The sequence below is a fragment of the Mandrillus leucophaeus genome, unplaced genomic scaffold, assembly GCF_000951045.1.
Source record: "Mandrillus leucophaeus isolate KB7577 unplaced genomic scaffold, Mleu.le_1.0 Scaffold763, whole genome shotgun sequence".
NCBI lineage: Eukaryota > Metazoa > Chordata > Mammalia > Primates > Cercopithecidae > Mandrillus > Mandrillus leucophaeus.
This window is the reverse complement of record NW_012108286.1, coordinates 1,047,695-1,070,279: the sequence shown is the minus strand read 5'-3', so window position 1 is coordinate 1,070,279 and position 22,585 is coordinate 1,047,695. Positions and strand designations below refer to the sequence as shown.

The following is a 22,585-nucleotide window of genomic DNA, read 5'->3' as shown; positions in this document are numbered from 1 at the left end:
GGCTGGAGTGCAATGGTGCGATCTCGGCTCACTGCAACCTCTGCCTCCCAGGTACAAGTGATTCTCCTGCCTCAGCCTCCTGAGTAGCTAGGACTACAAGTGCGTGCCACCACGCCCAGCTAATTTTTGTATTTTTAGTAGAGACGAAGGTTTCACTATATTGGCCAGGATGGTCTTGATCTCTTGACCTCGTGATCTGCCCACCTCGGCCTCCCAAAGTGCTGGGATTACAGGCGTGAACCACCACACCCGGCCTTATCTTGTTATTTATTAAAGAAATTCTCTGTAGCAACACTCTACTGATTGAATCTCCACGGTGTAATTTAATCTATCCTACTGCCTTTGTATTTAATTCAATTGGAAGTTAAATCCAGGGCCTATAACTGCAGACTCAGTTTTGATTTTTTGGCAAGAGTACTTAGCAGGTGGTGTGTGTAGTGTGTACTTCCGCCAGGAGGTACAGGATTCCTAGTTGTCACTCGTTTTATGATATTAGCTGTTCTTAGTCACTGACACATTAGGAGATCCACTGACGCATTAGGAGTAGTGCAGTGGTAATATCATATAATTCTTTATCTCACATATTGTAATAAACAGAAATTGTGATTACTCCAAGAGAACAGAAGAGTGAATAACTGTTTGAAAGGATCTAGAGGGTAAGAGCTCCTCAGCTGATTTTGATAGACATCCTGGTTTACAAATCACAGCCAAGGCCATTACCTCTCTGATTATTTAGAGTGTTCTACAATTGCTTTATGTGACTAGCTCCATGGATAGAAAATTCACTACTGTACAAGGCAACTTATTTCCTCTTTGGAGGTCCACACTGTGAGAGGTTACTTTCATGTTAGGCCTCCAAATTCCCTTTAATTTCTTCCTACTAGGCTTAATTCTGAAAGCATAAATCCAATCCATCTTCTCCATCATGACCCTTCATTATCAAGAAATAGTTATTGTCTCCTAATTCCCACTGTCTTCTCTCCAAACTAAACATATTCACATTGTCCTGGAATTGTGTGTGAATGTGAGTGCTTTAAAGAAATCATTTTAAACACTTACACATTCTTTTGTTTATCTCTTTCTCATGAATTTGATATACAGAAAATAATTCTTTACTTCTCAGGTTATTTGTGTGACAAATAAGAGTATATCTATATGCACTTATTTCTTTTCTCTTATTATTTTAAAGGTAACATTGAGAAGTGCTTGTGAAATAATCAATCTGTCTATTTTCAGTTTCCAAAGAATACTTAGAGTTGAATTTAAGAGCCATTTTATGGATTACTACCTGAATTTATCTAATTCCCAGTCACGTGACAAAATAAATTCGTTTTGCACATAAAACAAAATTTCCCTTTCCCACAGTCTTTGCTGTACTATCACATGCATAACCAAAAAACTTTCCTATGGTTCTTTCCTAGTGGGAACACAAGAGATTTTCCCATTGAGAGGGTGAGGGAGAGAGGAAAAGAGAAAGAAAGAAAATGAGAGAGATAGAGACTGCACATGAGAGAGAGAGAGAGAGAGAATTTGCAGATTCTGTTATCCAGCTGCTTTGGCAGCACTGGGTTGGACAAATGAAGCAATACATTTCTGTAGGGCAGAGACTCTATCTAATCAAGAATATTTTCGTCAAGAGCCTTGTAATCAACCATACATTCTGCAAATCCAGAAGTACAGATTGCCTTAGCAATGCTTCTTAACTTGTTGGTTTGATTCGAATTATTTCGGCAAACATTTGTATTTTTTATATCATCCCATTTCTCTTTCTCTTTTTAAAAATCAACTTTTCATTCTTGGGTGACATTATCTATTCTTATAATTTAAGAACGATTTAATACTACCCTCAATTCGCAAATTTATATATTAAGCTCTGACTTCTACATATATTCAAGGGCACATTTAATTTATAAGAGGAGCCTTAATTACATCCTTTGCTTAGTGTAAGTTCAAAGCATCTGGATCCGCCCCTACTCAGCAACATAGAATATCTCTATTTGGTCAGAGACTATGGCAGCCTGTCTTTTTCAAAAGGTTGCTGTGAGAAATGGCATTAATGAAGGGCATTTAGTCTAAATATTCCCTGGGCAATAAAAATGTTGTCCTCCTATCAACCCAGGCCATGAAATAGCTGTGCTCTTGAATGACATTATCCTGGCTTCAGATCAATTGCTTTTGCTGAACTGCATTATGACATTGTGGCAACTTTATATACTAACAGGCATCCAGCCATGTACAACCAGCACTTTATCTACTATAGGGATGTTGTTGAGGACTCTGTTCTCACCACTCTTTCCTTTAACAAACACCAACCAAGAGACTGTTGAAGCTCAGAAAGCAATACTCCAAAATGAAGACCTCAGAAGCCAAAGTGTTTCACTGATCTTCTCCTGCCCTCCTCTCTGTGGCCTCTCATTCTTTTCCAAGGCTAGCCATGGAAACTGGAGACCCTCTTCCTCAAAGCAGGTCATTGAAACCAGAACCCTTTTTCCTGAAGCCAGCCATAAAACTTAAAGATATTACACTAATTTTCCCCTATCTTTCTGTGTAAAAACTAGCCCTACAGAAACTGTCTGACCCATCTTGTTTGACTGTAGGTCGTAAGAATGCCCCCTTTCCAGAAACGGTCTTGCCCCATTCCCAGAAGGAAGGAATGCTAACCAGAAAGGCCAAGAAGAATCTGAAAGCACAGGCCATGCTGGGTTTCCTCACTTGGTCTAATGAGATCATACCCTTTTTGTCCAATCATGTTTATACATGGCTATCCATACTTTGTTAAACAAAAATGGAGAGCTTCCCCTGTATTTTTGGGTCTTCATCCTGAAGGCTCCTGTGTCAGGTTAAACTATGATCAAATACATTTTCATGCTTTTTGATTATTATCTGTCTTTTATCAGTTGATTTTCAGCAAACCTTCAGAGACTCAAGGGGAAAATTTCCCTTGGCCCCTACAAGATTTTTCTTGTTCTTCGTATTTTAAAAAAGTATTGTTTTACCGAGCAACTGTTTTGTTTTTAACTTATTTATATTATGATTTTGTAATTAATCTTTTTTTCACTCATTGCTTTGATAACTAAGAAAGTCAAATTTATGGTTCATGAATAAAATCTAATATGATCTTATGTTGATTTCCTGTGCTAATCTTATCATAAAGATAATTAACTCCTTGAAAATCTTTCACATTATCCTGACTCTATAATTTGTATATACTCTCCCTTCACATATTTGCTGAGTTGCCTCAAATCCTTTACATAATAATACATAAATGCCTATGAGATTATAGTACTTGCAACTTTGTATTATAGTTATTTTCTTATGTGCCTCTTGCATTGAGCCATGATAATCTTGAAGACCAGGACCTTAGTGTACATCCCCAGTGTTTAACACAGTATTTGGACCATTCTCATTAGCATTAGTATCTATTGTGTCCAGATCAGTGCCAGGCTCGTAGCTAAATCATTTCTAGTTCATTTAACCTTTAATAGGTATTGGCCTCTAGAGGGAGCTCCAGGCCTCTCTGACTCTTGCTGTCCCCTCCCTCCAAATGCCCTAAGGAAGACCGTCAGGTTACGGGACAGTCACTATCTCATAGTCTCTCTCTCTCTCTCTCTCTCTCTCTCTCTCTCACACACACACACACACACACACACACACACACACACATACATCTATCTTTTAGGAATATTTTTCCCTTTCTCTCACAAAATGGCCATTGGTCATAGTGATTTTCTGACTCGGAATGTGATGTTTCTCTGTTCACAGAATCGCTTAGGTCAGCTAGAGCAGACCAGTGGAAAAGGAAGTGGAGGGGTTGAATAGATCCCTAGGTTGGTATGACAGCAGGACCTTGACACTCCAAATGTCCCTCCCCTTTCTCTGAAGGCTCCCTTCTAGGAGCTGAACTTTCCAGTGTGAAATAAGCTCTTCCTCATTACTGCGCAGCAGGGAGTGTGAACTCCAGTGAGACCCTGGGGTTCTCCAGGGCAGTGCTGGGTGTGAGTCTGCAATTCAAAGAATGTGAAATTACACTGGAAGAAAAAGAACCTGCGTTCACTGTACATTTCTGTCTTCTAATTTTCCTTCATTGAGTACTTCCTAAATTAAAAAAAGGCAATAACCAGGAAACTGTGAGTTTTGCCAAATTGCAACATTATTTGGAAGTGGCTGGACCTAACTCTACCTTAACCTTTATAGATACATTAAATTTTCCAAGTGAATCTTCTGATATCCATGACATTTTTCTTTGAAGGAATTTTCATTACCCTTAACAAACGATTATAAATCTGAATAGAAGGTCTTCTGGAATCACGTTCCTTTTGAAACACAAATACAGCCTTTAGCATGAATTTCAAGTGAAATAGCAACTCTGTAGGAAGATGAAATATGAGTGCACAGGGATGTAATTCTGGGACCTTTCCCTAGCACACTAAGAGCAAAACATGTAAATGACAACTGGCCTCATCTAGTTCAGAATTCTTACCAGGACACATTTTTTTTAACGGTTGGAAGGCTGTTTATATAAAGGGGATATATATAAACAAGTTGGCTGAGTTAAAACTGCTTACTTTCCTGCAGGGTTCATTACAGGCTTTTTAGGGACCCTGGAAGCAGAGAGCAGTTGTGCATTCCTCATGTAAAATAACAGAGAAGAAACATTCAATTCTTGTGAAAAATTAGAATCCGGGCAGTAAATAGTAGTGAGAAGGCAGCTACTTTTCTAAGAATTCAGGTGATAAAATTTCCCTTTCTTTCTTTTTTACTGAGAAGCGAACATATAAACTATGCTTTTCTGTCTTAAGAACATTTTCCCCTTGTCCACCCTAAGATTCTGTTTGATGGACTTAATGCACACTTGACCAGAAGGTTCTGTATGATGTGTACCTAAGTCACAGGAAACAAATCTTTCTATCTTAAGTGTTTTTCCTGGAGAACGCCCACTCTCAACCCAACACACACATTCAGACACGTGGGCCAAGCTGTGTTCACACTTGGGGCAGGGAAAGCGAGGCCAGTACCTCATGTGAGACTTCACATCCAGCAATTCCAGGGCAGTGACCCGAGGCTCCCCAGCCAGATTTTGCAAGATCTTCAGCCGCGGCCCACAGTGCTTATAGAACTCTGTGCAAATATTCAGTAAGGACTCCCGGGGTCTTCTGAACTCTTCCCGAGCAATTCGTTCATCCAGTTCCTCTCTGGGAAGGCCTTGCCCTTCCTCCAGTAAATGAAGGTTTTCCCTGGGAAATTGTAAAAGATTAACTAGGGGTCTCAAAATGTATTCATGTGGCAGTTGTGAGAAGAGGGTATCACACCGAAGAAAAATATAAGAATCCTAATGAGTTAACGAATCAGTAGGATGAGGCCAAGGAGAACCTCATCCGAAGGATAAAGAAAACTTCTCAGCCTAGAAGAGATTGTCATCCCAAATTGTAGTAAAGCTACTTTTTGGGGTTTACCCGGAAATAGTATGTTATTTGTCAAACGAAATCTAACAGAGCCATAAACCAGTTTAAAAGGCAATCATCTCAAAATGTCAGAATTGGTATGAAATTAGAGCAAGTTTTTCTGTACCTGATAAAGTGCAGTTTGGCTCCTTGTTCCTGGTACCTGGGAGTTAGAGAAACAGTCTACATAACTATTAGAGCAAGAACGGGGTCGTTTGGTTGGGGCTTCTTATAGACTTCTTCATATGACAAGTCCTTGAAGCTATATATTTTGATAAGCTCACAAATATACATATATTACTCCTAAAGTATAAAAGCTTTATCTTTCATTTGGCTACCACATATACTGCAATTACAGCTGCTACAAAAGCTGTTTTATTGTTGTGTGATTTGGGTAAAGACAACTATTATAAAAATATATACAAACTCATGGAATATAGCCAGATGAGATTAATTTTTGGACATTTTGAAATTTAAGTTATAGTTTTAATACCATGTGCTCTGTCTTAAGCGATGGGAGGGAGAATCATGGCTGACTTCCTTTCAGTTCTGGAGATTTACTGCTTTGTGATTCATGGATATTAAGACTTTAGAAGCCCTCTTTCTTCTTTAGAAGCCCTCATTTAACCCAATGAGCCTAGAGAAGTCCCTAAATATCACTTAAACTACAGTATATCATTTTCCCTTAATATAGGAAATTGAGGCATGAGTTAACCATCACACCAGGCAATTTATAGCTGGATTTGGAATTTATTTTTGTTTTATTTTTAATATGAATATATATGATGAGCAGGGAATTAACTTTACATGAATAATGATACACACTTAAAAATAGGCTTCAGAGAGAGTGAAAATTTATTGAATTTCTCCTTATGATTTCCATGCCAACTACTTCATACTGGGAAAAGAGAACTTTTTCTTAAGCTGATTTTTGGTTTGCCCTATCTTAAATCTTCCTTGTAGAAGGAAACTAATTAGGCTTTTTGTGTATTTCAGAATCTTTAAAGCTAACACAGATGGAACGAAACGGGTAAAATATTAACTAGTATAGCCAGTAGCTGAGTTACACCAAAACAAGAGAAGGAGATTAAGTTAACAACCATGAAAAGCATCATCTGAGGGCATATGTCAAAGTTTGGATGAAATGTCTGCAGAAAATCTGTCCAGATGAAGGTAAGTTGACTCTTAGTGCCCTGGGAATGAGAAACCACCTCCTGATTATTATTGTTTATTTGCCTTTTGTTGAAGGCAAATGAAACAACACTGGACTAGTTCAAAGACCACCCAGGAGGCAGAGAACATCTAGCAGGCTCAAGCAAACAAAACAACACAAATGCCTATTTATGAAGTTGGTTTAGATTTCTCTGGCAATTTCAAAAGAAGCCTTGGTATTTTCTTGTAACTCTAAACTCTCACCTTCTTTTCTTTTCCTTGGAGGTTTTCACACTCAATATTGACTATTTTCAGGATTCCTTTCATTCGCAACAGCTGACATTCGGGTTGTATGAAATTGAGAGACCATAGAAGAATAAGGGCCAGTGAATTACCTGGTGTTCACCCCAGACGACATGGTGTGATTGGCTGTGGTGGTTCCCTTATGACCTTGGTCACACCTGCTCATCTGTGGGGCTGTCATGGGCCTGTAACAATGACAGTAATCACCACAGCAAAACAACAACAACAACAGAAGTGGAAACATTTATTAAATCCTCAAGTTACTGAAGCACACATAAGTTTTAAGTTAGTTTTAGAGTCTTCAAAAGACAGGCTGTCTAGCTTTGGGCTTTTCTGTTTGTTCTGAGAGGCACTTTAAAGGAACATTGATTCCCAGGGGTTTATAAGCTCATCATGATTTAATTTCTTCCACTTCTTGGCTCTGAGTAATAAACTCATCAAAATGACTCTTCCAACAAGACATTTATGAAATATCTACAGACTTCTAAGTCTGTACCAGTGGAGAGTTAAGAGCTCATTCTTCAGTTTTACTGAGTAGTTCACCATTCTAGATGATAAGTAAAAGGCAAGGATGTATGTACCACTTTGGCCACCTACACTACAACTACATTATCTACATTAACTACACCTACATTATCAACTACTCTATTTTTTCTGAGAAACTATCAAAGAATAAAAGAATTCTCCTAGTCACATCACACCTAACGCTACCCAGGAAAGTGAGTAAATTCGTATCTATTGTAAGTCAGTAATTTAGATGGTTAGTAATAGATTTGAATTGTCTCATTTTATATCTGCCGGATTTACTTTAAATAATAGGTAAAAATTGCCTCTGTATTGGCATCTAGGACGAAAAAGGCATAATGCAGTTTTTTAAAGCAACTGCTTTTATGAAATCATCAAGGCTTGCTTCTTTGTTGCTTACTTTCTGTCTGCTGGGGATGGCTAGAGAGTAAGCTTTTAACAATCACACCAGATCTCCTTGTCCTGTGCCTGTTGTGATAGACACAATTTAGAGATGGCTCCCAATATCTTTGCCCCTTGGTGTTACTCTAGTGATTATGTTACATTATGTGGCCAAAAGGGGGAGTGTCTGCATAGGCCTAATCTAATCATACCAACCCTTCAAAAGCAGAGTCTTCTCTGGCTGGGGGCAGAGAGATTTGAAGCATAAGGATTCAAGGTGCTATTGCTGGCTGGAAGGTAGAGGGGAGCATGTGAGAAGAAATGCAGGTGCCTTCTCAATGCAGAGTGGGGCCTGGCTGACAGCCAGCCAGGACATGGGACCTCAGACCTAAAGCTGCATGGAGCTAGATTCTGCCAAAAAATTGAATGAGCTTGGAAGTGCATTCTTCCCCAGTGCCTTCAGATAAAAGTTCGGACTAGCTGACAACTTGACTTCCACCTTAAGAAACCCTGAGCAGAGAATCCAGCTGAGCCCGCCTGGATTCCTGGCCTACACAACTGTGAGACAATAAGTGGGTTTTGCTTAAAGGCTGTTAAGTTTGTATAACATGTTATACAACAGTTAAAACTAATGTACTTGTGATATATTTATGTAATACTACCTATACAATTGTTAAATTTCTTTTGTCGTGAGATTAAAAAAACTAGGAATGTGGAGAAATTAGGGGATTCTTACCTTCTTTTTGTAAACACAGTGAAGCCAATTTTGGTTTGAGTAACTACTACCAACGAATGAGGCTAGTCTTCTCTGCCAAAAGAATATTAAATGCACTGGAATATTTAAAGCCACAGAATTTTAAATGCTAGAGCTCCATCCATAACTCTTTGTGACATTTTGAGTAAGTCAGTTTTGGATAAGTTAATTGACTTATCCTTATAAAAAGGTATAGAAATGAGGAAAACTTTAACATTATGTAATATGAGGAGAAATAGGCTGACCATGGTGGCTCACACCTGTAATCCCAGCACTCTGGGAGGCCGAGGTGGGTGGATCACTTGAGGCCAGGAGTTCAAGACCAGGCTGGCCAATATGGGGAAACCCCATCTCTACTAAAACTACAAAAATTATCCGGGTGTGGTGGCACATGCCTATAATCCCAGCTTTTTGCAGGGCTGAGGCATGAGAATTGCTTAAACCTGGGAGGCAGAGGTTGCAGTGAGCCAAGATCATGCCAGTGAACTCCAGCCTGGGTGACAGAGTGAGTCTCTCTCTTTCTCTCTCTCTCTCTGTCTCTCTCTCTCTATATATATCTATATATAGATATATAGATATAGATAACTATATATCTGTATCTGTACATATATAGATATAGATATATAATAGAAATACAGTGGCAATTGGGAACTACTGACTGCTTTTCTTTCCTCTAGTTATAGGAAAAAGCTAGTTACATAACCAGATGGGTACAGAAGGAAGAGTGTAAGTCTTTCCTTCCTCTTTAGGATATTCTTCTGGGACTTTCATGAAACCATCAGCAATAGCATAGAAAACTCTCTCTCCTTGGAGGAGGCAATTTGTCATGGCTTTCTGTGCCAACTCTTCCCATTTCCTTAGATTAGGTGCATATGAACATTTCAGGATGATAGTCTACAGAAGGCTTTTGGGCAATATTCTGCTTGTCTAGTTTGGCAATGTAGCTCATGATTAGAAACTAAACATCTACTGATGTTAATGAATTACAATCCACTTTCTGTCTTTCTTGCTGATGCATGCTGAAAAAGTCCTTCTTGGACTAAAGGGCTTCCCCCTTACCAACCCAGCAAGTTGGGGCTGGGGGAGTTGGTGCCTTTTGGTGGAGGCATAGACAATTTCACACTAAGGATCTGGAACTTTAGATTGGACACACAGCATGGCAGAATGGAATGGAGGAGCAAAGGTAAAAGGTTTCCCCATCCCTATCCTGGGGAAGAATATTTCCTGGCAGCTAATTTAGATGGGAACGGAGCAGGAAAGCCCATCGTATGCGTAGTGTCCTGCATCCACCCACTCAGATTTTATTTTTATTTTTGTCTCATCCAGGGCTCCCTGCCTGCCCCTTTCCTGCCATATGGCAGTTTAGTGACTCTGCTTCTGCACCCAAGCATCTTGCGACAGGACTAACTGCTTGAACTTTGTTTAGGGCTGAACTCTGGTGCCAATTTACCTTCCCAGTCCCAAATTTCTCATCTCCCAGCATTGTTTAGTCCTGTCCCACAGAGAATCTATTAATTCTAATAGTAGGGCAACATTCTGCTGTTTATACTGGTTATGTAGTTTCTGAAATTATAGTTAAAAAACACAACACTTCACAAACAGTAAAATAATAAAAGAATACTTAGTTGGAATTGTAGGCATTCCATGTCTCATAAAATAATATAATAACTATTAAAAATGTAGATTACCTCTTTAAATTCACTAAATTGGCCCTCTTACACAAGACGTGTTTACCACTGGGTCATAACTGCTGGAGAAGCTCAGCAAGCTATATGCAAATGTGTGTTTAGCAATGATAGTAAGAATATTATTACTATTACTACTACTACTACTAATCAGAGTGCTTAACATTATTTATTCAAATAACTCAGGAATTGTTCACAGTTATAAGGCATAAAGGGCTGAGTTTAGGAGATATCTGTAAATAAAGATTGGGTTTTAGATTTTTACCCATCACATTTTTTTTTTTTCCCCAGTGGATACACATGATGTAAAGCTGTAGCTATTTCTGCCAATGGGATTACCTGGTGAGGACCTCTACACTGTATAAAAGGGCCTGTAGGGACGTCGCAAGAGCAGCAGTGGCTGCAATCTCCTCTCGGGCAGCAGGTACTGTCTCCACCTGTGATGTCTGCCTCTTTAGCTTTTGTAGGTAACATGGAACTAAGGCTTCCAAGACCATCAGCATCTGAAGACTTTAAGCGACAGAAAGAAAACCGAGTCACCTTTTACATTCTACTTTTGTTGGTTGTGTCACATTTAGGAGCATAGAACAATGAAAAGCATCTAGAGATAAAATGAATTCTAAGCCCCCTTGCCTCTCCAAATCAAAAGTAGTTAAAGCTGCTGGAAATGTTGACCAACAATTATTAATTCACTAACCACCTGCTAAAAGGCGATGAATCTTGCCTTAAAGAAACATGTGATCTAGTCGGGGGAATTAGCCATATATACAAATAAATGATTGAAAGAATAACAGAATGATAATAGGTGGAGCTATATAGTCCATCTAGAGAAACAGGCTTCAGAACAAAACTTCAATTCAGGAGTTTGCTGAGAGTGATTTTCCAGCTGCAACAGTTTTGAGACAACATAAAACCCTTTCATGGGAGGCTGGCTTCCTAAGCTTAAGGAATTAAATAGCAAACAATGTTGGAAACAGCCATTATGATGAGGTCTGACAATGCCTGCTTACCAACGTGAGTGAACACCACTCACTGGATAGGGCCCACACTCAATTTAGTATTGGGGTGTCAGAAACACCTTGAAGGGGAAATGGAGATTAAGTAGTTATTATGCAAAGTGGGTTCCCCCTCTAAAGTTGTAAAGTGTATAACACCATCAATATAGATTTTTTTTTTTTTGAGACAAAGTCTCACTCTGTCAGTCGCCCAGACTGCAGTGCAGTGGCATGATTTCGGCTCACTGCAACCTCTGCCTGGGTTCAAGTGATTCTCCTGCCTCAGCCTCCCCAGTAGCTGGGATTATAGGCGTGCACTACGGTGCCCGGATAATTTTTGTATTTTTGGTAGAGACAGGGTTTCACCATGTTGGCCACGCTGGTCTCAAACTATTGGCCTCAAGCAATCTTCCTGCCTTGGCCTCCCAAAGATCTGGGATTACAGGCATGAACCACCGCACCCAGCCATCTTTTCTTTAGAGATTCCCCAATGATGTTAAAGTTTACAAATTGTGGGTTCTAGAAAACAGCAGGGATTGGTTGATATCCCAGAGAATCTGAAATCAAGTTTCTTTGATCCATTCTTTTCCCTACAGATACCAATGAGTTTTTGCTATGCTCTTTAAAATACTGAATACTGGTTTCTGGTAATATAATTTTGCCTATAATGTGTGCTCTACAAGCAGGAAATGGCAATTATCAGAATTTGATGGGTATGGAGAAAGAGCTATGATACTTTTTTGAGTTCTCCTATTTTTTGGCAACTTAAAAAAGGAGGCAAGAAGTCGGTTCTGCTTTCTGTAATAATAAAAAGTACCTTGCTGCAAACTAATTGTATTACTAGAAAGGGTGGACAAAAATTTTAAAACATATTGAAGGTATCAGGTAGAAGCTAAGGCTAGCAGATACCTTTTGTAGGTACCAGACTTCTGGGGGAAAGAAAGCTTCTTCGGTTCATCCAGACATTGTGCAGCACTCTTTTTTATAGGCATCTGCTAGTTTGTAAATTGCTTAGGGCCAAAAGGCTAAGGAAAAATCCAGGCAGAAATGTCAGCTAAGAGTTATGAAGCTAAGCAGAATTTTCAGTAGCCTCATTATGGCGAAGAAAGATATATTGGAGTTCAGGGACTTCCAAAGAGGAGTTAGACCCATGGAAGGCTGTATCCTAGGAGTGTGAAATAGATAGAACAGCCCTTACAAAGACTGAAACCCAACTTTAAATCAAATGAATCACAGACTGAATTAAAATGATCTGCCCTACCACAGTTACTAGTCAGAGAGTAAAATGAATCATTTTTGGAGGAAGATAACATCGGGTAGATCCTCAAAGCATTTCCAACTTTTTTAAATGCAATACTCAGTAGTCAAAATTATCCAGTCCTGCTAAAACCAAATGATCAAAATCCAAGGAAAAGAACAGACAATATAAACAGAGCCACAAGTGATCTACATATTAAAGTTATCAGAGACAGATTTTTATAAAATAATGATTAAAATGTTAAATAAGAGAAATAACAAAATGGATAATTTCATCAAAACTCTGAAATCTATTAAAAAAGTGGAAATTCTAAGAACTGAAGACTGAAATATTTGAAATAAACAACCTGAAAGATAAGTGTTAATGGTAGATTAGATACAGGAAGAGATGAATGTGAACTGTAATAAAGAACAATGGAAAACATCAAGACAGAAGAGCAGAGGGTAGAAATGATAGAAAATACAGGAAAGAACATAAGAGACATATATAGAGCACGGGGTTAAGGAGGAAAAAAAATATATATATACATAAATGGAGAGGGGAGAGAAAATGGGATAAAGGTGATATTTGAAGAGTTATTTGTCAAATTTTCTAAAATTGTTGAAAGTTATCGAGCTTTATATTCAAGAAACACTATGAACCCCAAGAAGTATGAATACAAAGAAAAATCACAACTAGGCACACCACAGTCAAACTGCTTAAAACCCAAGGCAAAGAGAAAATGTTAAAAGTAGCCAGAGAAAAAGACACATTAGGGCGGGGCACAGTGGCTCACGCCTGTAATCCCAAGACTTTGGGAGGCTGAGGTGGGCAGATCACGAGGTCAGGAGTTTGGGATCAGTCTGGCCAATATGGTGAAACTTCGTCTCTACTGAAAATATAAAAATGTAGCTGGGTGTGGTGGTGCATGACTGCAGTCCCAGCTACTTGGGAGGCTGAGGCACGAGAATCACTTGAATCCAGGAGGTGGAGGTTGTGGTGAGCTGAGATCGTGCCACTGCACTCCAGCCTGGGTGACAGAGCGAGATTCCATCTCAAAAGAGGAAAAAAGAAAAGAAAAAAAGAAAAGGACACATTAAATTCAAATGTGCAATAAAATCTAATGCTGATTTTTCAACAGATATAAGTCAGTAGAAAATGGAATATCTTCTTTTTTATTTTATTAATTAATTTTTTTTTGAGACAAGGTCTTGCTCTGTTGACCAGGTTGGAATGCGGTGGTGCAATCTCAGTTCACTGCAGCCTTATCCTGGGCTCAAGCAATCCTCCCACCTTAGCCTCTTGAGTAGCTGGGACCACAGACATGCACCACCATACCCCACTCATTTTTGTATTTTTTGTAGAGACGGGGTTTTGCCACGTTGCCCAGGTTGGTCTCAAATTCCCAAACTCATGCACTCTGCCTGCTTTGGCTTCCCAATGTGCTGGGATTACAGGCATGAGCCACCGCGCCTGGCCTGAATATTTTCTTTAAATTAAAAAAAAAAAAACAACTGCCTGCCGGGCCCGGTGGCTCATGCCTGTAATCCCAGCACTTTGGGAGGCCGAGATGGGTGAATCACCTGAGGTCAGGAGTTCGAGACCAACCTGACCAACATGGAGAAACTGTGTCTCTACTAAAAATACAAAATTAGCTGAGTGTGGTGGCACATGCCTGTAATCCCAGCTACTCAGGAGGCTGAGGCAGGAAAATTGCTTGAATCTGGGAGGTGGAGGTTGCAGTGAGCCAAGATTACACCATTGCACTCTAGCCTGGGCAACAAGAACAAAAACTCCGTCCAAAAAAAAAAAAAAAAAAGTCAAAGGTAGAAAATAATAAAGATAAAAAAGGAAAGAAAAGGCAGACAATAAAACTACAATAGCAAAAATCAACAAAGCCCCAAATACTGATTATTTGTAAAGGGAAAGCTATTGATAAACTCCTGGAAAGAATAATAATAAGGGAGGGAGCAAAAATTCCCAGTATTAGAAATAAAAAGTGAACACAATAAAAACCCCATAGTTGTTAAAAATTTAAAAAAAGAGAATATCAGGAACAAATTTATGCCAATAAATTCAGGTACTTAAATTAAATAGAAAAATTCCTAGAAAAATGTGACTTACCAAAGCCACCACCAGGATAAACAATCTTAATTTTAAAATGTTCCCACAAGAAACGACATTACTTACAGTTTTGTGTATAAATTCTACTCAATATTTTGGAAAGACAAAATGCTCATCTGAGGCAGGCACAGTTGCTCTGCCTGTAATTCCAGCACTTTGGGAGGCTGAGGTGGGAGGAGCACCAGCCTGGGCAACACAGTGAAACTTTCTTTCTCTCTCAAAAAATCAAAAAAATTAGCAGGGTGTGAAGGCACCCACTTGCAATGCCTGCTACTTGGAAGGCTGAGGTGGGAGGATTGCTCGAGCCTGGGAGATCAAGGCTGCAGTGGGCCATGATCCTGATACTGAACTCCAACCTTGGCAACAGAATGAGACTCTGTTTCAAAAATTAAAAAAACCTAATCCACACTAAATTTCTACAGAGAATAGGAATTTTAAAAAAAAGGAGTGGGGGGCTGGGCGCGGTGGCTCACGCCTGTAATCCCAGCACTTTGGGAGGCCGAGACGGGCGGATCACCTGAGGTCAGGAGTTTGAGACCAGTCTGGTCAACATGGTGAAACCCCCTGTCTACTAAAAATACAAAAATTAGCTAGGTGTGGTGGCGGGCGCTTGTAATCCCAGCTACTTTGGGAGGCTGAGGCAGGAGAATTGCTTGAACCCAGGAGGCAGATGTTGCAGTGAGCCAAGATTGTGCCATTGCATTCCAGCCTGGGAAACAAGAGCGAGACTCTGTCTCAAAAATAATAGAAAATAAAAAGGGGGGGTTGAGGGAGACACTTTCCAATTTATTTTATGAGTCCAGCTTAATCTTCATATCCTTGATACTATAGCCTATAGTATAGTCAGGCTATAGTATTATTACAAGGACTTTATAATAATGGAGGGTTACAAATAAACCTGCTAAAATGTTTACCAGTGGGTAGTTAATAAAGTAGTAGCTAAGCAAGACATCCTTTATGTTTAAGCACTTGTAACTTTTTTAAGTATCCAGAATTGGTTTATCTTGAATGACATAGAACTACCTAGAATATCTCTTCTACGCCTAACTTCCCTGTGATCCTAGCAATAAAATTCATTAGATAATACCTTTATAAAAAATAAAAACTACAGATACAGCTCTCATTAACATAGTTGTAAAAATGCTAAAAAAATTGCAAACCAAATCTGGCAATACTGAAAAATGATAATTATAATATACAACCCAAATACAGTTTATTTTTAAGGAGGCAGGAAAGTTTTAATTTTGAAAATAAATCAGTGTAACCTATAACACTTGGAAAATAAAGAATACAAATCATATAATCATCTCTATAAATAGGAACATTTAGTAATATTCATTGTCCATCAATAAGAAAACTCAACTAAACTAAGAATACAAGGCAGATTCCCTAATAATTAATTTATTAATGAGTAATAAAATCACTTCCTTAATCTTTACTGGTATATTACAACAAAATCCTTTAGCAAATATTATTCTTAGTGATGAAATATTGGAAATCCCCTCCATACCCTGAGATCAGAAATGAGACAAAGATCCCACCATCATCACCATCATGACTTCTTTATTTTTTTTGAGACAGAGTCTTGCTCAGTCGCCCAGGCTGGAGTGCAGCTGTCTCTTATACACATCTAGATGTGTATAAGAGACAGGTAATATTCATTGTCCATCAATAAGAAAACTCAACTAAACTAAGAATACAAGGCAGATTCCCTAATAATTAATTTATTAATGAGTAATAAAATCACTTCCTTAATCTTTACTGGTATATTACAACAAAATCCTTTAGCAAATATTATTCTTAGTGATGAAATATTGGAAATCCCCTCCATACCCTGAGATCAGAAATGAGACAAAGATCCCACCATCATCACCATCATGACTTCTTTATTTTTTTTGAGACGGAGTCTCGCTCTGTCGCCCAGGCTGGAGTACAGTGGCGCGATCTCGGTTCACTGCAAGCTCCGCCTTCCGGGTTCACGCCATTCTCCTGCCTCAGCCTCCCAAGTAGCTGGGACTATAGGCACCCGCCACCGCGCCTGGCTAATTTTTTATATTATGTAGTAAAGACGGGGTTTCACCGTGTTAGCCAGGATGGTCTTTATCTCCTGACTTCGTGATCCGCCCACCTTGGCTTCCCAAAGTGCTGGGATTACAGGCATGAGCCACCGCGCCCAGCCTCCATCATCACTTCTATTCCATTTTGTATTAAGGTTCTAGTCAGTGCATTAAGGACAGAGAAAGGAATAACGTGTATAAATAAGAATTTGAAAGGATAAAATACAACTCTCATGATTTGCAGATAACATAATTAATCAAATAGAAAACACTAAGAGATCACACATATAAAATAAAAAATACTGCTAACTTCATTTGAAAATGGGCAGAAGACTTCAGTAGGCACTTTGCACAAGGAGATGTCCAAATTTCAATAAACATTTATCTGAAAAGCTTCCAAACCTTCTAATTTGCAAGAGGAAAATGGAAATTAAAATGATAATGAATGTCACTACAACCCAAATAAAAAGACGGAAGATAACAAGTGTTGATGAGGCCATAAAGTACTAGAACATTTACATACTGTTGGTGGGAATGAAAATTGAAACCACTTTTTGGTAGTATCTACTAAAGCAAGAAATACTCATATTCCATGACTTAGCCTAGCATTTCCATCCATAGATATGCATACATATTTGTGTACAAAAACATTCACTGTAGCATTATTTATAATACCTTCAAACCAGATCCAACACAAATGCCTGATAACAAGAGAAGAAATAAATAAATTGTAGCATAGTCATACAGTGAACTATTGTAAGTGAATGAAAAAGAATCAACTACTGTTACACACATTTATATGCATTTATATGAACGAATCTCATGAAATAATACTGAATCACAGAAGTCAGCCATTAAAGAGTAGCTACTATACTATTTCAGTTAAATAAATTTCAGAAATAGGCAAAACTGATTTATCATATTAGAAATCAGGATAGTAGTGCCTCTATCTGATTTTTCTATCCAAGTGGTAGGTAGATGTGATAACATTATGAACACTTATGGAACTGTAAAATTGTGATTTTTAAATGTTTTATGTGAATGTTTCACTTAAATACTTTTTTTAAAAAAAATTAAGCGCAACAGAGACTTGCTATTACAAATGTTGAAGTCCTGTAAGTATGTTACTTATTCCCATGAGAGACATCCCAGGGAACCACTGCTTAAGAAACCTTGACCTTACTGAGACATCAAGATGTCATCCGGTTTAAACTGACAGAATGGAAAATTAGGGAGGATTTAAAAAAATTCTAATTTAACTTAACAATATTAGACTGGCCTTTAACTCACAATGACAAGCGAATTTGATTGTGAACTGTCATACCTTTTGATTTCAATGTGTTTCAATTTTAACGTGAAAGATAATTTTATGACTCAATGGAAATTTGGTAAAATTTGAAATGGAGAATTTTTTAGTCAAACTTAGGTGTTCCCTATGTTGTGGGAATTTTAATATTGGAGAATCTATATGCATTTTATTATTGCAGTGTCTCAATTGCAGTATCTCTGACATATCCAGTTAACAGTGTAGCTGGACACACTTGGAATGGAAAATAGAGCAGAGAGAAGATGTTTACAATCGTCTGTAGAATGGATTTGGAGTTAACTTAATGCAGGATTCGATCCATTCTGGAACTTTTTCTAGATCTGTGGTATTATAGGAAGAGCAGGAAAGTGGGAGTAGGACCATCCTGCAGCTTTGCTCTCCTGAGGGCCACAGCCACATCTGTGCCTGACCACAGGCACACTGTTTTTCTCCCCATTGCTCAAGAAGACAAAAATTCGAGAATGTTGGGGAAAACATTTCTTACTCATTCTTCATGTTTTCTTCCAGTAAAAAAGAGTTCAATTAATATAAATCCTGGCTCTTCTTGGCCCTTATTCATTCTCTTATGGGGGAGAGAAACAGGCTTAAGGTGCAGGGAAAATGTATAAAGATATATTCGGCATAATCAGCCTGGCTCCTTCCTTCTTCCTGGAAGAGCCTGTCAACAGAGTACAGCTTTTAATAGATCAGATTTAAATCTCAGACCAGAGCCAACATCTTTGAATTGGGATGACTCACTCTTCATGGGAGTCTTTTGAATTCTCTGCACTTGGCAAAATGAAGGCAAGATTGATATTCTTGCCCCTTGTGTTACAGAGATTCTTATTGCCTCTTGAAAGGAGTTTTCTTAAATAAGTATCTGTTATGACATTTTGTTTGCTACTAATTTACATTACTTGTGAGGAAAAATATTTTCTAACAAGACTAAATACCTTAGCATCTACACAAGATCCAAATTAAGGGATTTCAAATGAATGAAGATATACTATTGTTTTCCAGAACCTATGCTATGTTTCCTAAACTTAGTTTGTTTCTTCTTTTCTTTTTTCTCTTTTTTTTCTTTTCCTGACAGTCTTACTCTGTTGCCCAGGCTAGAGTGCAGAGGTACAATCACAGCTCACTGCAGCCTTGACCTCCTTGGATTAAGTTATCCTTCTGGCTCAGCCTCCCAAAAAGTTGGGACTACAGGCGTGCACCACCACACCTGGCTAATTTTTAATTTTTTAAATTTTTTGTAGAGACAGAGTCTCACTATGTTGCCCAGGCTAGCCTTGAACTCCTGGGCTAAAGGAATCTTCTTGCCTCAGCCTTCCAAAGTGCTGGGATTATAGGTGTGAGCCACCACACCTGGCCTAAATTTACATTTTGAAAGTTTACTTGTCAGAATGTTACAGACTGATATTACTCAGCATAACCTTTGTATTCATTCAATTTTATTTTCTTTGCTGTATTTACTTATGACAAGGCACAGAATAAAGGGCTGCAGATACCTTCTGAATGATTCAGGAGCATATGCCACCACAGTGACACAGAGCTTAATGGCTTCACTGATAGAAAATGTCAGATCTTCGTTTCCATAGCAGAAATCTGAAGGAACAAAAAGTAAAGGCACACCGTCAGAGTGGATTCAGCAGGAGATAAAGAAGCACCTATTACTCCTAATGTTATAATTCCAGTACATACTATAGCTTTTTCTTGTTAAATTTTATTCCTACACTGTGAAAACTACTAATTTCTTCATCTAAAGGGAATGAAATTCTGTCTTCTAGTTTTGAACAATCAGATGTAAAATAAAAGTACTTTTCTGGTGTGTTTAAAAAAATCTCAGATAATAGAAGATACTGAAGGGCATTTCAGTTGTCTGAGGTTGAGGCTTTATCCTTGAGTTGTCTCTGGTTCTACACATTCCATGATAATAAAAGACCATTTTGGAGGGTTATTCACTTAAGAGTTACCCAAGATAACCCAACTTTCTGAAAATTGCAGTGCTAGAGCAATGGTCTACTGAGCATCATTTTAATACAGTTTTCATGGCAGGTAATTCTTTACTCTTTAGGATTCATAAGAAATTTAAGAAAAAAAAAGTACTCATTCAATTTCGACTACTGTTTAATTTATTTTTGCTACTTTGATTTAGCTATATATATACACACATTTAAGTATATGTATATGTGTGTATTTTATATAGATATATATGTACACACACACACATGTATTTAACAATTGCAATGAGAGAAAGAATGTCAAAGCAAGTTTTGCTTTTACCTAATGACTTAAGAGGCTTCTCAGCTTTGACCAGTTCTAAGATGTCTAATATGTCGGTGGTCTCTCCCTCTAGGGACTGCAGCAAGTCAAACAGGCACTGAGCTGACACACCTTTGCTGGGCCCATTATTGGCAGCATCCTGATAAAGAAAAACAATTTTAGTTTATTGACTCCCACCACCGTACAACTATAGCTTGACAGGAATTCAAATTTTATAAACGCTATTACCAGTAACAACTACAACATCTACCTGGAATTCAGTTTACATAATTCTGCATCCAGCAATGCTGTGATTTTGGAGTGGTACACCTGACTTTTAAGGGATCTATTAAATTCTAATCTAGAACAAAAGAGGTATTTGTAAAAGTTCATAAAAATACAGCAATATATGAACTTCCAAAAAGTTCATATCAATGATTCCTTTAATCGAAGATGGTAGAACTAAGGAAATTTCTATAATTGATTGGTTGAATACTACAAATATGTTTGAGGAACATATCCTTATTTTAACTAACAACCCTGGGAATTTCCCAGGTCTTCTTTGATAATGTATCTCCACATGGAGATACTTACAATTTCAAATCTATTTAAGATGGCTTCAAATAATTCATCGAAACAACAAATCCTTATGAAGTTCTTCTGTGTCAGGCACCACGCTATGCACTGAAGTTATAGAAAACCAAAACCAAAATGCAAATAAAACAACAATACAACAATAACTAAAACCAAACAAACAAGCAAAGACAAAAACATACAAAGGTCTTGCTTTCATGAAGATTAAATTCTGTTGGTTGAGTGTGGTAGAAATTCATGTTAATAAAACAAATACATATAACGTGATATGGTGGTAAAAACTCTGAAGAAAAAGAAAAACAAAGCAAGGTAGGTGGTAGAGAGTGACAAAAAGGAATGAAAATTGGCAAACTTTCCTTTTACCATTTTCTATTTTCCATCTCTTTTATGAATTGAATATTTAAAAAACTGTAGAGTTGGTCTATTTATGTGTTAGGAGCTGAGATGAAAGCTGAAGAGGAATGTTGAAGAGAAATGATATGCTTGTTGAAAGAAAACTTATTTATGGTATGCATGTCTCATTGGTTAAAGAAAGAGAGCTGAGAGACTGAATATACAAGCTGTCAATGACTAGATCATACATAAAAATAGAACTTTGACCCACAACCTGCAGCAACCTTCTCAGGAAACCAACCCATTGTCTACAATAACCAGCCCAGGAAGCCAGCCTAAGTCAGGCTTGTAGGAAGTCAGGCTACTAGCTCCAGTGGTGATCAAACAATAACCTCTGTAACAATTGACCCAAAGTAACCAGGACTTGCATAATAACTGAGAGCGTTCCTAATTTTTGTCCCTGCTTCCAACTTAGGACCAACCAGAGAAAGCCCAATATACACCCCTAACACATCATTTATAAGATGCCCCACTTCTAGTTAGTTCACCTGCAGCTTCCCCAGGACAATAGCTCCAATCAGGACATACCTGAAGCCTCCACTTTTTTTCAGTATACAGCTTTCCCACTCCTCTGCCTGCCTTTGTATCTCTGCCAAAACACAAGTGATGGTAGCCAACTCCTTTGGCATAGTAAGCTCTAATAAATAACTTTGTTTTTCTAACTTTGTTGGTCTTCATTTTTTTTTCCCACTTTTTTCCCACAGAGCTTACTCACAGGAAATTCCAAGAGAGGGGCCACACTAGCAAACAGCTGGAGCACAAAGGGTTTCCGGTGTAGAATATAGAACTGGTGACAGGCAAATTCGATGGCTTGACGCAGCTGGGGATTGCTTTCATAGTCAGAGTACACCTATGGAGAAATGCCAGATATTCGAAAAATGCCTTAATAAAGTATCAAAGTTGTATTCACTTTTAAAACTCATGGTCATAGGAAGCTTGGAGGGAAATAGCTAACTTCGTAAACTGGTAGAGAGGAATGTAAAGTGGCATAAACTTTCTCTAGATAAATTTAGTAATACACCTCAAAATGCTAAAAATCTAAACATACTTCTTTTCCAGGAAGTTTGTGACTAGGAATTTATCTCAAGGAAAGGACTAGACACTTGTATAAGCATGTATATATAAGAATGCCTGCTGTAAGACTGGTTATAACAATGGAAAACTTGAAACAAATTATTCATAAATATTACTAGCTTAAGTGAATTACAGTATATACAAACCACAGTATACTGTGTAGTAATTTTAAAAATGCTGTAAGGCTAAATGTAGCTATATAAAATGCCTACGATATTCTTAGTGCTATATGAAAAAACTAGGTTACAAACTTGAAAATATATAATTCTGTGTGGGTGTGTGGGGGTGTGTGTGTGTGT

The 22,585-nt window shown here is 38.1% G+C and overlaps 1 protein-coding gene across 2 annotated transcripts in view; it reads right to left on the bottom strand.

Annotated features, from left to right (window-relative positions):
- The window catches only part of UNC80 (unc-80 homolog (C. elegans)), a 251,121-nt gene that overhangs the window by 34,176 nt on the left and 194,360 nt on the right, over window positions 1-22,585 (bottom strand). For both annotated transcript variants that reach the window (XM_011966529.1, XM_011966530.1), the window contains exons 44-50: window positions 21,928-22,062; window positions 20,247-20,385; window positions 19,472-19,568; window positions 10,581-10,751; window positions 6,989-7,081; window positions 5,569-5,604; window positions 5,016-5,234 (exon numbers count right to left, since the gene is read on the bottom strand). In XM_011966529.1, coding sequence (XP_011821919.1) covers window positions 5,016-5,234; window positions 5,569-5,604; window positions 6,989-7,081; window positions 10,581-10,751; window positions 19,472-19,568; window positions 20,247-20,385; window positions 21,928-22,062 — 890 coding nt within the window. The remainder of the gene's footprint in view (window positions 1-5,015; window positions 5,235-5,568; window positions 5,605-6,988; window positions 7,082-10,580; window positions 10,752-19,471; window positions 19,569-20,246; window positions 20,386-21,927; window positions 22,063-22,585) is intronic.